Raw genomic sequence first — 17,338 nt, 5'->3', positions numbered from 1 at the left:
GAATGGGGGAGCCCTCTGACAGGGGCTAAGCAATAATTCCTGATATATGACTCTACCCATGAAGTCAAAGTAACATACAGTAATAGCTGTGGTAATTTTGGTCTAAATGTTCTTGTTTCTCAGAAAGACATGGAATGAAGATGCAATTTCTTTAGACTGAGGCTAGTCTGTGTTAGCTTACACAAGTATGATTTAGTGCACCCAGCTTTTATTTCAAGGTTGAAGTATCAGCTATCCTGGCCCCTGCTGAGTTCTCTTCTTTTAAATATATTGAGATGTTGCACAGCTCTGATAAAATGTTTGTCCCTATTTATAAGAGTGTTTACTTTGTTTGTGGGTTTTCAAACCACCTGAAATAGCTGGGAATGTTGTAGATGTTTCAGGGTAACAGCATGAGTAGAGGTGCTGGGTCTGAAGGTGGGCCTGCAGGTTTGGTGAGCACAGCCTTTGCTCCACTTACTCTTCATTCAGGGCGCAGCGCCGGTTCGTGAGCGTGCCGTATTTCCTCAGAGTGTCGGTGAGTTCAGAGTAGAGCTTATCAGCCAGGCTGGTTGGGATTCCCTCCCAGACCAGGATGAGGATCACGATGACGGCCGTCTCACATGTGTGTCCTGCTCGCTCGCGCACCAAGCAGAGCAGCTTCTCCTCCTGACTGCTTCTGCGGACTACCTGCATGTACAGCAACACACACCCCAGAGCCCCAACACAAATGATGCCATTCTTAATGTGAAGAGCGAGAGAATAGGAAACCTCAGTGTTACTGTGTGTGTGGGGACATTACTTCTACCTGTGTCCTCCTCTTTGCTTCTGGAAGTTCAGTCTGTTTTTCTCATGGTGATACGCCAGGGCTACCCTTTGTGTTCAATGAATCTGACTCTAAGGGGTTGACTGATGGCATGGAAGGCCATGGTGGTGGAAACCAGCTTTGTAAAAGTATCCTTCATGCTCTGATTCAGCAGAAATCCTCTCCTGAATCTGTGTTATGGTTGTGGCCCAGATTGATTGGTGAGGAAGAGGAAGTGAGCAGTGAGGTGTCTCTCTAAACAGAGCTGGGTTTCTAGGGCAGGAAGCATGCAGGGAAAAGTAGGCAGTAAGGAAGGGACTAAATAACTGGACATAGGAGCTCTCTCCCCTTCCCTTCCAAACTTCAGCAGATATAACCAGCCTCACAGTTTTGTGACCCACTCTTACTACATACAAACATTGCAGTGTTGGAAGCAGTAGATGTTTTTCAGTTAAAACAGTATCCTTCCAGTAGCATAAGCACTGAGAAGCATTTCCTAAAAAGGGTGCAGTCTGGCATGCATAAAAACTATAATGTAGTTTTTTAGGAAAACTAAATTATAATGTTCCTCATCCTGTCTTTCCCCAGCAATCCAAATCACTCAGTAATTTGTTCCAAAGTACAACAGTGTTTGCTAAGAGAGTGTCCTAACACCTCTCTCAACCTGGGAGGGTATTTTAAAGACATCACAATAGTGAACTTACTGGATTTATTTGTAGCCTAAAATTAAACAGCAATGAAAATGCCAGGTGGTGCAAAACTTAAATCTAGGCAAACATGCCCTTCTTCTTAGGTTTTCATACTTTTAAATTAAATTTTATTCTTGCTATTCTCCATGTAACAAGTCAATGGAGTGAGAGATAGGTGGGAGCAGGCTACAGGCACCTCGTATTTCTGCTGCTGTTGAGCTATTTTAAGTTTCCTAGTGTCAGTTAACAGGACACTTCACTGCTGCCAGCTACATGAACCATCATACTAGACTAGATTAATTTGTTTACATCACTTACCCATTTAGCAATTGGACATCCTTGAGAACTTTTGCCTTCTTTCCCAGTGTAGACAACCCTCTCAATTCGTATAGCTTTACCCTTCTGTCCAAATCTTAAACAAAACAAAAATATGTACAATAAGCAGATTCATTTGGTTCAGTGTGAACACTGAAGAAATGGAGAATATTTGCCAGTCTTATCTTAGAAAATAAACACTGTGAATTACAAGGAAAGATGTGCAATGTGGTTTGTCTTCTTGATTTTATGACAGTGGTGGAATAATATATCAAGAGATGCAAATGTCTTTAATACATCCCGGATGGATAAAAATTATCACTATCACATTAATATTACCAAATATTTTAACTATTTCATTAGAGTATTTGTTATAGATGACATTTTGGAAAGTGGACTTTTTTTAAAAATCGAAAGAAGTCTCTTTATTTTGGTGAAGAATTTTGTATTTTTTTTTTAATTTCTGGGTTGAAGTTGTTTGTGAAATGTACATAATTAAGTTGTCATGGAACAGCTGGCATGTAATAGTCACTCTATTGATTTTCTGTGCTTGTTTCTGTCTTAGTGTGAATCAGTTAAGTCAGAATTAATTTGTATCATATCTATTTTTTTAACTTTATCATCCATCATAAATTGTTACTTATTTACTTATACTCAACTTCTGTACTTCAGCTAGGATCACAAGGTGCCCTCAAATAGCACCATTTGTGTGTCTATTTGCAGCCAAGGTGGGCAAGCTCCCACCCAATGGGTGAAGGATTTAAACAAGGGGATGATGCTCTCAAGGCAGGCTCTAGCTCCATGTGCAAGCAGTGCTGTGGCCAGAGCAAAAAGGATCCACTTTCCAGGTGGAAATATGTGGCAAATGCCACGTGAAGGATATCTTGACTCAGTAGGAAGTGCTGGATGTGTTGAGCCGTTACCAGGCATTTCTCTGGGATTGGCCACCTGCTGATCCTGGGAGCACACCAGGGCAGGTGTGCCAGGGATCTGCCAGGGCAGAAACCACAGTATTACAGGCTGAGCCACCCTGGCTGCCCGGCTCTCCTTGGGTGCTGGGCAAACAGCACTTCCATCTCCATTTCTGGAATGCTGTCACTCTCATTGGTGTTAACTTTTAATAGTCAAATGTGGGGACTAACTGAATCAATCTCCTTGTTCTTTGCCTTTTACCTACACAGCAATCAAGGTATGTTCTTGTTATGCAGCCATTTAGTGATGCCTTATGACCTTTTGGCCCTTTGTCCTCTTGTTTTTGCACTAAAATCTTGGTGACATGTTTAAGGGCCAGTATCTGCATTTAAACTTTTGTCCTGTAAAGGAAATGAAAAATGCTTATTTTTAGATGTGATTTCATTGTGAAGTTCCAGTGTCACAGAAAATCATACAAATTCAAGTTGTACTACAACATCAAAATCAAATTGTACTACACATGTTCTGCAGGCAACTGTTAGGTCACTTTTTCCTGCTTAGGCTTGGATATTAGTATTTATTTATTTCTTTAATTAACCACATTAAAAAAATCATATCTTAACATTTTCTATCAGTTTTCTAATCTGGATTGCTGGACAACTGTGTGGATGCCTCTGTAGAAGTATGTTGTGCATTATACACTGGAAATGAAATGGACTTCATCCCAAATTTTTTCAACTGTCAGAAAGGAATTTGTGCCTGATGTTTGTCATGCTTGCTTTCAGGCCAAAGCTGATTGGCTTAAAAACTAGAGCTAATTTACCTGAGCATGAAGTAGGAATTGAGAGAAGGAAGAGGTAAAATGTCTGTATCTGCTATGGATTCTGCAAGAAATTAGTTCTGCTATAGCTAAAATATTAATTGTAAGTCTAAATCCAAATCCTGGCTTCTTTAGCAGTGCTGATACCTTAACAGTCAATCCATATGATGGGAAGCCAGGTTAAAAGTGCTTGAGTTGTGATTAATGTCACCAACTGCACATGTATGCTTGACAGTATCTTTATAGTAAAGGGTTTGGATTTTTTTTACTTAGGGATACAAAATTAACTAATGAGTTCTGGAATTTTTTAGTCAGAGAATTTCATAGTTCATACCATACAGTTGAACACTGGCCATTGTTCAAGTGGCTGCTGCTATACTCTGCTGAAACTGGCTGATTAGTTGCACGTTATCTATGATATCTCATGCTTTCCTTCTGCCAACATGAAATGAAATTAAATTCAAAAAAGAAAAAAAAAAAAGGTGAGGTCAATGTTAATGAAAAATTACTTTCCAAATTAAAAAAAACTGAAAAAAATAATCTCTATAATTGACATTACATCATGAATGACTTTCCTCTTATATTTATTATTTGTAAATACTAAAAAACCAGTTGATGAGAGCTCTAGAGATAACAGATGGTAAAGAATTTCTTCAGAGCATCAGTGTTCACTCTCTCTTCCCAGAAGGAAGCTGATTTATGTAGCTTACATGCACTTGAGCTGCTGTCAAAGCTGCAAATTACTGGGGCAAGCCGTGCACAAGAGTCACAGGGAAGGAGGTGCTCAGAAAGAGAAAGGACCTTAGGATTTAGTTTGAAGGGTTTAATAGGCTACAAGTGCCCCATGGTTGTGCAGTGATGAGCACAAACTAATAGACCTTGTTAAGAAGTAGTGCTCCTTAGCTCAGACCCAGCACTGCAATAATGCCCACTTGCTTTTGGTTCTGCAGCTAGCTGGAGCTTCACTGCTGTTCTGGAGTCCAGATTTTTAAGGTACTAACAAATTCCCATCTGTCTTTGACTTAACTGAAGAGTTCTTTGTTAGCTTCTTTGTTCAGGGGGGAACTAAATTCCCAGATACCTCTAAAAATCTAGTCATTTAATGCAGAATTCACAGTGCAGAAGTCACTTTTGTGACAGCTTTTAATTTGTATATCTTAGGCTGGTGGGGTTTGTGCTTACACATATTTTTAAACAGCACATATCATGTATCTCTTCTGTGCCTTTAAAAATTCCTGATTTGGTTGGTGTTGATGTAATAGATACACCACAGGATGCAACATGATAACAGGGATTGTCCATAATCAAGATAAGACTGGGTTTGTGCAATACTCCAAGGCAGGGGAATGTTTTCTCACAAGACTACTTATCAATTCTTGGGCTGAAATCCCATCCAGCAATTTTGTGGCACTCCTCTGGACATGAACGAATGAGATTTAGACATTTAGTAACTTGGTGAGGGGAAACTAATGTTGAAATTTGGTATTATGCTCTTCATCCTCCTTCTCCGCTGGCATTTTCCTAGCTAGAGGGAACACCAGCTCCATGCCTGCCTTTGCAGCCACTGCCAGCCGCCTTGCTTGGCAGGCTGGTGAGAACTTGTTCCGGCTTGGGTTTGCTGGCATCTGTCTCCCAGGGCACAGCCCGTGCCAGCCAGCAGACTATTAGCCCTGTCAAATATTGTGACTCTCTGGTGAATAGCAGGGTGCGTAATGTTGGCAACACTGGAGTAGCTAGGCCTACAAGTAATTACTTGATTTGCAGTTGTTTATTTCTTTATGTGCAAAAGCTGGAAAAATTCTGACATCCACAAAAGGATAAACGTTAATGTGCTCTGTGCCTTTGTGCTAATTACCTTTCTTCCATGATTTCTCTAATAGCTGCCACATTAGGACCGGCTCCTAGATGGGTATAGAAGGGACCTTCATCTTTTTCAATAATTTGCTCTGTTTAAAACAAAAATAAAGGTTATTACTTTGAGGCTTAATCCTTTCATGTAAAATGTCACATTGCAAAGCTTACCTAGCTTGTTAGAAGGCTGCTGTATGGGCCTGGGGTCAGTTTTCAAACACTTAAGTCTAAGGTATTTGCCTACACAGTTTGTACAATACATGCAAAGCAATGGCTAATCCTGCAGGCAGCCGTGATAGGGACTGTGTGCCCTTCCCTAGCACAAACACTTATTCCACATCTCAGGCTCCATGCTGACGTTCACATTGGCGTTTTCCTGTTATCAGCAAACAATTGTTTCTCCTTCTCCCACTTCCTCCTCTCCCAGAATATAGAAAGGAGGATAATGGGATAACAGTGGTAAATATTGATATTAGGGAGCTGTACCGTACTTGTTTTTCAGCAGACATGTTACAGTGCAGGAACTTACAGCTTGAAAAACTGGCCACTAAGGTTACACAGAGGATTCCTGCCGCCCACAGAAAAACTGTGAAATGAAAAAAAACCCCAAGTTTGCTGGAAAAATTAATGCACAAGGCCTGGTCAAAACCCTTGTATGCCAAGAATGTGGCCTCAGTTTTCTGTGTGTAGGTAGGACCATATCAGCAGTCACAATATGCTGTATGTTTGGTTTGGTACCAGGAAGCATGCTCCTGCTGTGTGAAAGAAGTGGCCAGGCCCTGCTTGGGTTCAGGAGATGGTGGAGCTGTGCTGGCTGATGTCTGAATGCTGACTTGATGCTTTCTAACATAATTTGATGCCATGCTAACTCCAAGGGCTGGATGGGTGGTGCTGCTCTTGACAGACAGCCTCTGGAAGTATGATGAAGGTATGGTATAAATCTGAACGTGTCAGTGGGGAATGGCTTAATTTAATCTTCTTAAGGACAATATTGATAAGAAAGAGCAATAAACCTATAGATTATGCTGTGGCACTGTGTTCTTCAGAGAGTTTCACACTCCTGTATTTCCTTGTGTCTGCTAGGACTGAAGAATTAAAATGTAAATGGAGAATAAGTTCTTAAGTGTGCTTAGTGGTTTCAATATGAAAAAAAATAAAAAATAAGTGAGGATAAGGAAATAACTGCCAGAAAAACTCATGCTAACTATATGGAAGAAATAATATTAAAAAACTCCAACAAATGACAACTATGTGATCAAAAAAACCTTACATTTTGAAGGTTGTTTCTTGTAAAACAAGGAACAGCAAGGAACTGGCTTCCAGAATTCTTCCTGGGAGCTCTAGAAATAGACTACTTCCTGATTTTGTTCCCACATGTCTTCTCTGAGACATAGCCCCAACATTCAAAAAGGCAAAAAGGTCCGTTTTGTATCTTGGAGGAGCATTGATTCAGCTTTCCTCTTTTATAGTTGATACAAAATCCTAGTAACTGAAACTGTAACAAGGATTTTTGTTTTCTTCTCGCTTTTGGTGAACCTTTTGTTTCAGCCTGAATAGTTTATCCAGTAGATATCCAGTAGAGTCTGAAAGTGCCTGTTACACTTGGCTACATGCAATGTCAGTATTGTATGAAAACTTGGGCTGGGGGACCATGCCTGTAACTCTGCTTCCCTCTGCTCTATTTTTCCAGCTCTTGGAGATAGGGTTTGCCATCAAGCAACAAGAAGTGCCGCCCCACTTTTTTTTTGGTGCTGCTTGTGTAGCTTCTCTATGAAACTGTGGATCTCTTGCACATGCCTGAAAAGGAGGATAAACTCTTGCAATAAGTGAGGAATAATCTGACATCTGTTTTCGCTTAGGCTTTACTAAGGGAACAATTTCACTGTTAGAGCAAAAAATGCCCATAAGGCTCTAAAGTTTTGGACCGGGATTGTTTTTTTAAAAGCTGTATCTAACCTTGACAAATAAATTAGGTCATAAAGTTATGATCTACTTTTTATCAGTATGTTGTTGTTACATGTCTGCTGCTCAAGGAGAATGGATATGAGGCCATAAGCATTCTGACTGAAAAATCAAATAGGTAATTGATTTATGAAATAATGAAAAAGGCCCATATCTAGGGTTGGTAAGTGGAGTAGGCATAAGTGTGTAAAATCACAGTTTTATAAGTCTTCACTAATAACTGTTCTTAAAAATCCCTCAAAAAAATCTAGCAAAAACATCTAACGAACCCTGTGATCCTAACTTGAAGGCTCATTTCCTTCCTGTGAGCTATTATGTTTTTAGTACATCTCAGCACTTACCAACACAGCTGCAAGATGGGAAATCATACTGGGTTTTGGCAGGTGTGTCCAATAAATTTTTTACAGGAGTATCCAATAACTTGGAAGGTGAGTCTAAAAAATTATTGAGAACAGTTCCAGCTGTTCTTTTGGTCGGGGTTTTCTCAGCAGACAAGTTTGCTTGCTGATCTAAGATTGGGGTTTGAGTGTCAAAATCTGCAGCACTGGTATTTCGTGATAGGATGGTAATAGGGCCTGCTGTTTCGACCTTCACATGTTTGGGTGATTTGAGAGTAAATGTCTTATGATCAAACAGTGATTTGACCTGTATCTGTTTTAGCTGCTGCTCCATTGTCTCAATGATGCTCTTTTGTTGCATGTTCTCGCAGACAAAGTGCTGATTCTCCTGTTTAATTGGTTTTTTCCACATTTTGTTTTCCAGCTGTCCAGCTGATGGGCGCATGCAGACATTAGACTTTGTACCAGCCTCAATTTTTATAGGCTTGCGTGCTGCACTGGGACCAATCTCAGTTTTGGGTTGCTGGTATGCTTGTTGCTCCTGTTTTTGCAAAAGATGCCACCGCAGAGCAGCATGCTTTTGAAAATCCTTAGGGTTCTGGGACTGCAAATGACAGCCTCTCTGGTCTTGGGCATGTGGGGCAGTTTGGCTGTGTGGTAAGTACTGCTGAGGGATCTGTGGAGCTTGTTTGCTCGGGAGGTCTTGGTTCAGACTAGCACCATAGCCCTGTGAGGGCTGGAGGGGTGGCAACTGCAGAATTGAGGCTTGTTGTGTCTGTTGCTCTTGTTCTTGAAAACAATGATTCACATCTTGCTTTGCGGTCAAGTTATTTGAAAAATACTGCACATGCTGCAATTCCTGCATTTTGTTGGCTCCAAAGCGTTCCATATTTGTGGCATTCCCTTTCTTCTCAGAAATCAGATGCCTGTTGTTTGGGCAAGGGTGCTGGAGACTGGCATTTGCCTTCTGAGTGTAAAGGGGAGCTTTATTGTTCATGGTCTGTACCTGCTCTAGGCCCAGCTGAGTGTTAGGCAGTGGGAATGCAGCTGATTTAGCATACTTACTCCCAGTTTGGAAACATTCATCTACTTTAAGTTGATTGAAGGAGGTCCTGTCTAGAGGCTGCTCAGAATTGCTTTGGGGGTGGGATATGGCTTGGGGCAGGTCTTTAGTTTTCATTTGCAGAGCCTGCTGCTGGTTTGGGGTTAGTTGTGGACTGCATGGCAGTTGCACTGGATGTACCTGTTTCTGCAGCATCTGTTGCAAGATGTGTGAATGCAAGAATTGCCCATTTTCCCCTGGCTGGGGATTCAAGTGCTGCTGTTTCAAGGGGGCCCCTAAAGGCTGTTCAGCTTGTTGTTCTGATCTTGGCTGGAAATGGAGCTGCTGTGGAGGGTGTTGCTGCACTTGGGACTTGAGAAGGGAATCTACTTTTGTGAGCTGTGGCTGCGGTGAGTGTTTCTGGAACGGCAGCTGCTGGTCAGCTGGGGGATGCGGCTGCAGCTGGGAGCTCTCACTTTTGTACAGTGAAGGAAATTGTTCCTGTTGCATTATCTTCTGGCTCTGGGCCTGTCCTGAAGGCCCCTTTAATGAATCAGGACTTCCAGCATACTGTTTTGTATAGACTGCTTGGGCTGTGCTTGCCTGGTACTGAAGAATTGACCGCAATAATGCTTCACTGGGCTTCTGGGGAGGCTCTCCCTGGCGGAACTGGGTGGAAACCAGTTCTATCCAGCCTGGTTTTGAATAATGTTGAGCTTGTTGTACAGGCTCTTTCACTTGGTCCTTCTCTTTGTCAGGAGGAGTCTCAGGTTCTCTCTGTCCTGGGAAATGCTGATAGTGTTGTTGCAACTCACCCTCACTTTTGTGTGCGTGCAGGTTTTGGAGGGGAGATTCTGACGCCAGCGTCACTTCTTTGGGGCGCTGCGAAATCGAGGCGGCCACAGCAGCTTGCGGGTTGCTTTCACTGACATCTTGTTGTGACATTTGTGCCTGTTGCAGAAGGTTCTGCTGAGGGTGAAGTTGTTGTTGGCTGAGGCTGGGACTTTCTGACATTGGTCCCTCCTGTTGCCCTTCATTTTTTATCTCCCCAGGAAGAGTTTCATCACATCTGTTGTCATAGGAATGGTGTCCTTCTTGCACCGCGGCAGACAGTGCACTATTCATTTCTGGAGCAGGAGTGGTGGAGGAATCTTTGTGAAACATTGAGTTCTGTGTAAAGAAAGCACCATTATTTTCTGCTTGCTCAGAGTACCTTTCCAGAGCAGTGCTCTGAGCTTGCAGGTTACTGCTGGAACTTAGAGAGAGGTCTTGGTTGGGAACCTGCCCTATGCTTCCATGAATATTACTGTTTCCTACAGGTAACTGGTGAGGATCATAGCCTGGAATCTGTTGTTGTAGCTGTAGATCTGGTTTCTGAAGTGAACAGCTACCTGGCAATACAGGTGGTTTACTGGAGTCTGTTGTGTTGTAGACCTCAGTAACCACTACAGCTGGCACTTGAGGCAGCTCAGAGTTTGAGGTCTGTGGGGAAGTGATCTGCCCTGAGGTATGGGATGAATGTGTTGTCTCGTAGGACAACTCGTTAGTAGCCTGACTGGTAATGGCATCGATATGAGATGTGTTCTTCTGCATTGCTATGGAAACATGTTCTGGATAATATTGAGACAGTGTTTTCTCCAGGAGTTCACCATGCATGCTTTCCATGGAAGAGGCAGAAACTGTAGCACCATTAGGCATTGGCACTGCCTTGTTCTTAAGTAGTAAGACAATGTCCCTGTTATGGCAATGAATATTTTCCCGCTCCTGCTCCTTCTGAATTGGAAGGTCATGAGGGTTTTCTGAACCAACGCTGTTGTATCTTGTAGACGGCATCAAATCTGAAGCTTTGTTTTCTTGTCTTGTAAAACTCTCAGATTTCTTCTCACTGTAACAATTGGAGACACTTGGTTTTTCACAATTGTCTTCTGGCTCAGGTTTTTCTCTGTTTACCTCTTTGTCTTGTTTCACTTTTTTGCTCTCATGAAGTCCATACAGAGAGGGCTCGCTAAAAGTGCGTTTGATCCCACCATTTTGCATATATTTGGAATATACTTTCTTTTCTTGTAAAAGGTCAGGGCTAACACAATTGTTTGGACTTCCCTTCGGGTGGGGCACTCCAAAGTTGCTTTTATTGAATAGCGGCTTGTGCTCTCCGTTTACTTCTACTTCAGGCCTCTCTGTTGCTGGACTCCCATTCTGTAGCTTCACTGCAGAAGGCTCTGCCTGGCAAACGTGAGAAGACTGTGGTATTAGAAATGGACTCAATCTATTGCCGTCAACATGGTTGGTTCTGTCCTGTTCCATCTGGCCTGCTCCGGGGCCATCCACAAGGCTACCCTCTGAACGTATCTGAAAGAGACAAGGAACAAGGAAAGAATCTAAGTCAGTTTTAGTTTCCATTGAAGGACAGACAGTTACTGACAATTCCTCCACCACTCAAGAACCCCTTGCCTTGACCAGCTCCCAAACACATATGAACCTGCAAGCACACCCAAGGGGTGTTTCACTATCCTAGTGCATCTTGCACCCCCAGGTCTCCCTTTTTCTTAAAGGTTTGTTCTTCAAGGTGAAAAGAGAGTGAAAATACCAAGTGACTTCCTTACCCCCATATGACACACAAGAAGGTATTTTACCAGAAGAAATCTCTCGTAGTGGTGCAAAAATATTCGTTGCTTTTGAATGATTTGCACAGACTCCTCTGTCATCACATTTTTCTCTTGGTAAGGCAGAAAGTCATGTTGAAACTATGGTTCCTAGACTTGGTCCTAATCCTGTAATTTGATTTAGTGTGCCAAACCTCTTTTGTCTGACTTGGAGTATCGCCACCAAGTTTCCAATTAGAGGGGAAAACCTTTTTTTTCTGCCCTCAGCTGTCTGACAGGGTCTTTTTAAACTGGAATTCCTAAAGACCACGCAAGTGGCACAATACACAGGACAAAGTCATGCTTGACTGCTGTCCTCAGGAACTCATACAGTTCATCAACAGATCGGTAATGTTGACAGAAATAGAGTGATTTATGAAAGGTTTGATGGAAATGCTTTTTTTCAGGTATCAATATCCTTTCAAATTTATATATAGGCATCAAGCATGGCTTAAACTGTGCATTGGGTTTTGAATTGAGCTCTTCAGCTGTGGAGCTAGGATTTTTTTCTTCTTTTTTGGTATGGGAAATCCCATTTTCTCATATACTCTTTATTTACAAAGAGAAGTTTTTAGCTAGATAAAAGTACTGACAATGTGCAGTGAGCAAATTCCATACAATGACAAGCTAATCCTGTTCATATGCATCTTCCCAGAATTCACAGACCCAGTTAACATACATAAAGCCTTTGTTTGACTCTGCATTATTTATTTTTTGTTGGTTTATGGTTCTCAACCAGTCACAAATGACAGAAAGCAGACTGACAGTGGATCTTACTGATATGAAGTTGCACAGAGAAAATTTGGACATATGCATGTCTGTTCTGAAGCTTTTATTTTTGGTTTGCATTAAGGAGAATCTGAAGGGCTTTCCATTACCAGGTAAGCTGTGCTTAGACTGCAGTCAGGAGAAGCATTACATGTGGCTGATATTGCCACTACATAGGAAGAACTACTATACTGAAAAAATTCTCACATCACGGTTGCTCTGCTTATGTATTTATCCTACATTAATATTTTTATGTTATTAAAATGTAAATTTAGATGTTATTTAAATGTAATTTATATAGCTTTCAGTGCAGTATTGCTGTACTCAGTTTAGTAATATCATTCCAAAATGCTTTTATAACTAATATTAATTCATTAAATACATTGCATCCAGCAGAATTTTCTCTGCTTGCACCTCTGATTTCAGTAGCAGGACAATTCAAATGCACATTTTGACCAGCAAGCACCTATACAATAACTTGTATTAATTTCCTTTGATTGCCAAACTTTTTTTTAGATTTACTTTTGACCTCCTGAAGTTTGGGATTTTTTTCTTTCTTTACTCAGTTTTTCATTTTTTATGTTTTTTTATAACAGAAGTAGAGAAGTTCTTGCTGCAAGAGTAACAGTACTTTAAAAAAGAAATTTTGCAGGGAAAGCTAGGAACAGGGAGATGGAAAAATATGTTTGTCAGTCTTGCCTGGGTTTTTTTTTACATGGTAGTGTAGGCTTATTCCCTTCTAGAGGTCTTTCCCACCCTAGCTTTATAGTATCACAAGACATGAGCCTTTGTAGCTTTCCCAGGGAGACAATGTTCCATGCTGAGCAGAAAGCTGTGTGAATAGGATTCCTCTGATGTATCATTCTAGGCCAGGCAGCAGGAAGATGCTCCTGGAGTGTCTCAAAAATAAAATGCCAGACTAATTTGGAAGCCATTCTTTGCCTTCACACCTTTCATTCCTAAAAACTGCAGGTGAACCACAGACATGAGTGTGTAGGCTGCTGCATTTTGCAAGTATGAAATGAAATAAAGGGCACCATAGTAATTAACACTGTGCTGTCAAGCTGCTTCTAAAAGATTTAAAAAGTTTTAGTCTGCGCGACTAAGCTGTGAGAAACTTTGTCTGGCCCTCAAAGTCTGCCTTGCAGCTTTTTTTGGTGTGACCTGTGGGTTGCAACCAAATTCCTTCTGAGAATTCCCAGGCAATCTTTCTTACTCAACTCCTTACTATCTATCAGATAAACCCACCATTTCCTTTAGAAGTAGGGGCTCCCTGATTTCTCTAAACTTAGCTTGAAAACCCCTCAAAGGAGCACATCAGTGGTCAGAACAGAGTCTTAGGTTCATGCTGTCCTCAAAACCCACAAAGTTAACTTGTGAGATGAATTATTGTTCATGGCATTCTTAAAGATCTCATGGTATGTACCCTCAAATTTTGACCACTTTCAGTTAAAAAGGCACTGGTGTTAGATGTTGCAAAGAACATGGGAATCATTTGGTTCTTCAGAATACAAAGCTAATTCATGCATTAAAAGTGCCAGATTTGCATTATTTGAAATGCATCTAGGATGGGGGTGACTTTGCATTATACTTCTTTCTCTCTCTATCTACACTCAAGTTATTCATTATCCTTAAGACACACCTGAATAAAAATCTTCCTCAAGCAACTACAAATCACAGCAAATGTAAAATAATGTAATTTGTGGTGTAGGACTGGCAAAAAATAAATGGCCACAATATCTTTATTACTGGTTTTAACTGGGACACCATGAAGTAGTACTCTTACTTGCTTGCACCTTAAAAAGTCTTTGTGGTCATCCTTACAATCATTGTGGGGTGAACTCTCTACCTCTCAAAGTAAATCTACCTTCCCCCAAGTGCAGCAGTTATTCTTTTTAGTCTTTCCCATAGCTGTATTTTATCCAGACCATTTAGAAGCTCCACATATTTTTTTTCAGCTATAATTCATTAGAAATTCAAGTCACATCAGCAGCATCTGTGAAACAATTACTGCATCTAGGACTGACTCTGCAGTCTAATCCATCATAATTATGACTGGCCTCTTTGAAGATGCCACGATGCGTGACTTAAATATAGCACATTACTGTGCAAATGGATCAGCATCTCATCCCATCAATATGCATTCAAGTTATATTTCAGACTGCCACTCTTTGACTCTTTCAGACACAATCGATGTATGTACATTTATTTCTTGTTGCACACAGGGCACAAACTGGAAACTAGGCACTGAATAAGAGCCTGAGTGTTTTTGTTGTTTGTTTTACGGACTAGTCTGGCATATTCCTGCCACCTCTTACCAGTATACTGTGGAAGGTGTTACAAGTACAACAAGACATTTTTGCAGCATCAGAAGTTGTGTCATATTTGTTCCACAGAAAATCTTCCTTCAGTTTTAGCCAGTTCTGGAGGTTCATAGCTTATTTTCTATAGCACCTGTGTCTGGGGAGTTTGTGAATGCAAAGCAGCTCAGATGAATGAATGGATAAATACACCCACTGTAGGGGAGTACAATCTTCTGCAAAACTGGGAAAGATTCCCAGGAGAAAATGTAGGTGGGGGAAGAGCTGTGGTAGAGCACTCGTGGACCTAAAAGGACCAAAAGGTGGGATGTCAGATGGGTTGTTTCCCCTTCTGGGGTTAGCTGGGATAGACTATCTCCTCAGAGGTTTTTTTCCCCAGCAGAAATACACATCCTCAGATCAAAGTCTCAGCTGACTTGTGCTCAACTGATTATCAGTATGACACTCAGGAAAGCAGAAGTCAGATACCCAGAAGCTTTTTGATGCTCACTGGGTTGTTCCCAGAGTGTTGCCACAGCCTCCATCCTGCTGGCACCCTTCTGCCACTGCCAGATGACACAGAGGTCTAAATTGCTCCCAGACAAGAAACCCCTCCAGCACTTTCTCAGCAGGAGGTGAATTTGCCCATATGTCTTGCCAAACTCCAGTTTGGTAAGTTGTACTTTCTGCTCCTGTTGTGTCTGTGTACAGTAGCTGGCTTCACTTGCAGCTATGTATTCATATGTGCTGTTGTGTAGTTGCATCTCTCCTCTGAAGATCATGCCTCTGGCGAAGAGTTATAAATAGTGAACTTGCAACATGTGAAAAAACTCCTGAAGATAGAGGTTTGGGTTTTTTCCTATTTCACTAATGAATGAAAATTTGAGAAGAGGCACAAGTGGTTATTACTTAGGTAAGGGCACTCATGCATGACATTGTCAGAAAGCTCAATTTCTGTTCTAAAACCTTAAATCTTCTGGACTTGCATACATGCAAAATTGTTTCTGATTAACATTCAGAAACTTCTTTAACATTGGAACAAGATATGTAAGCAGTTACAATGACACTTAACACCAAGATTTGATATTATGGGATATGATTCCCTGGCCTAGCTGAAGACCAGTTGCTGCAGCTGTGCCCTGGGTTAACACCTGTAAGCAACTGCCAGAGTCCCTAGAGGAGAAAAGATGTGCAGTGAACTCCGATGGCTAAGGGGTGATGTAACACATCAAAGCTCCTTATTAGTGAGACATTTCCATTATTGCTGGGATAAAAAGTTGAACACATGTGGTATAGTTTAAGGATTTCCTATATGTTTTGCACTTAAAGTACTGTAGTTTATACACAGAGAAACAACATGACCTTAGAGGACAGGAGAGGCAAGACCAGGACAGCTTCAAGAGAGATTGCATTCATACCCAAGGTGAACTGAGGTTCAGAACTCCACAACATCCCCTAAGGATTTCCTCTGCTCCTTACCAGCATCACTGTTGCCCCGCTGAATATGTGATGGCTGAGGAAAACACAGTGAAACTTCAAGGCAGATAGAAAGGAGGCTCCAGAAGGACAAGGACACTGTTGTTGGCTGGGCTCTATGGCTTCCAATAGGGTACTTTTGCACTACATTCAACTGTCTCTTCATTTCGATAGCTTATTTATTTAGGCCATTAACAATGCTTTGAAAAAAATTTGAATAAGGGTATCATACCTTGCTTGTCCTTTGAAGTTTTTTAGTTAAAGCTATATTTCTTCTTAAAATATACATATTGCTTTCTTCTTGTCACTTTAAAGAGCAGTTAAGGGGTTAATCTAGAAACTCCTCAATGACACTGTGACTGCATTCTGCAGAAGGTCATATTACATGAATATAATTGTCTTCTCTGGCATTTAGATCTATGATAATCTGTGTCAAACAAAAGAAAATGTGGGATTGATAAAATTTGTTACCTAATTTATAGCTAATTTATCCTTAATTTACAGGGAAAATGGTGACTAGTGAATATAGATATAAGCAGACATACAGGAATGAAGAGCATGGGATTTGTGACATATGAGGATTAATAATTCATTAAATCTTATCCAAGCCAGATGCTTCAAAATTCATGCATTTTTAAAATCAACTAGTGCTAAACCCCCCTCAATTTACTGACACCAGTTCCTGCATTTCAGTGATACAATGGTCTAATTGCAAAAGCACTTGAATCAGTTTGATTTTTTACCTTAATACAGAGGGCATGATAGTAAAGCTAAACAGTGATTTCCCCTCCTACATTACTCATCAACAAGACTGGATACTGCGTAATTTCTACCCAGATGTGAAAAACTGTACTATTTTAACAATTGCATAAAATCAAGGGAAGTAAAATTAAATGCCTCTACAGTACAGGTGGAAAAAAACAATTATGCAAAGGAAATTAATTCAGGATTATAAAATGTGAGTAAACAGAAATAATAATGTCACATCACACAGCTCTCCAGTTCCCATTTTTTGTGATTTGTGTTCCATACAAACTTTGTACCTAATTGTACTATGTAGCACTTCTAGCAAAACTCAGCTCCAAAAGTAGTTGCTTTAAATGCCACCATGGTATAACCAGATTTGAAATGTTTCTCATAAAGGTCAAACTTCAGAACCAGGTTGAATTTAAGAATTAAAAGGACCATCCTGTTGCAATAACCAGATCATTCAAGATGACGTTGGCATCTGTGTCTGTTCTTGCCAGTTGTGAGCTCTTTTCCGTAGTTTAGGTTTGGAGTATGGTGGATCCAGCTGGTTTGTATGGACACACCATTCCACAGAGCTGCACTTCCCCCCAAGTTACCTTGTTTAGTACTACCTTGGGTGCAGGGATGCCAACATACTCTAAGACCAGTATTTCTCAATTTCTTGAGCACCACCCTGACTATTAGATGTC

General features: G+C 40.9%; 1 protein-coding gene across 2 annotated transcripts in view; it reads right to left on the bottom strand.

Annotated features, from left to right (window-relative positions):
• The window catches only part of TET2 (tet methylcytosine dioxygenase 2), a 71,648-nt gene that overhangs the window by 13,084 nt on the left and 41,226 nt on the right, over positions 1-17,338 (bottom strand). For both annotated transcript variants that reach the window (XM_015624131.2, XM_015624132.2), the window contains exons 2-5: positions 7,675-11,062; positions 5,376-5,466; positions 1,792-1,885; positions 461-669 (exon numbers count right to left, since the gene is read on the bottom strand). In XM_015624131.2, coding sequence (XP_015479617.1) covers positions 461-669; positions 1,792-1,885; positions 5,376-5,466; positions 7,675-11,062 — 3,782 coding nt within the window. The remainder of the gene's footprint in view (positions 1-460; positions 670-1,791; positions 1,886-5,375; positions 5,467-7,674; positions 11,063-17,338) is intronic.

This window comes from Parus major, chromosome 4 (assembly GCF_001522545.3).
Source record: "Parus major isolate Abel chromosome 4, Parus_major1.1, whole genome shotgun sequence".
Classification (NCBI taxonomy): Eukaryota; Metazoa; Chordata; class Aves; order Passeriformes; family Paridae; genus Parus; species Parus major.
This window is presented reverse-complemented; position numbering and strand designations above follow the sequence as displayed.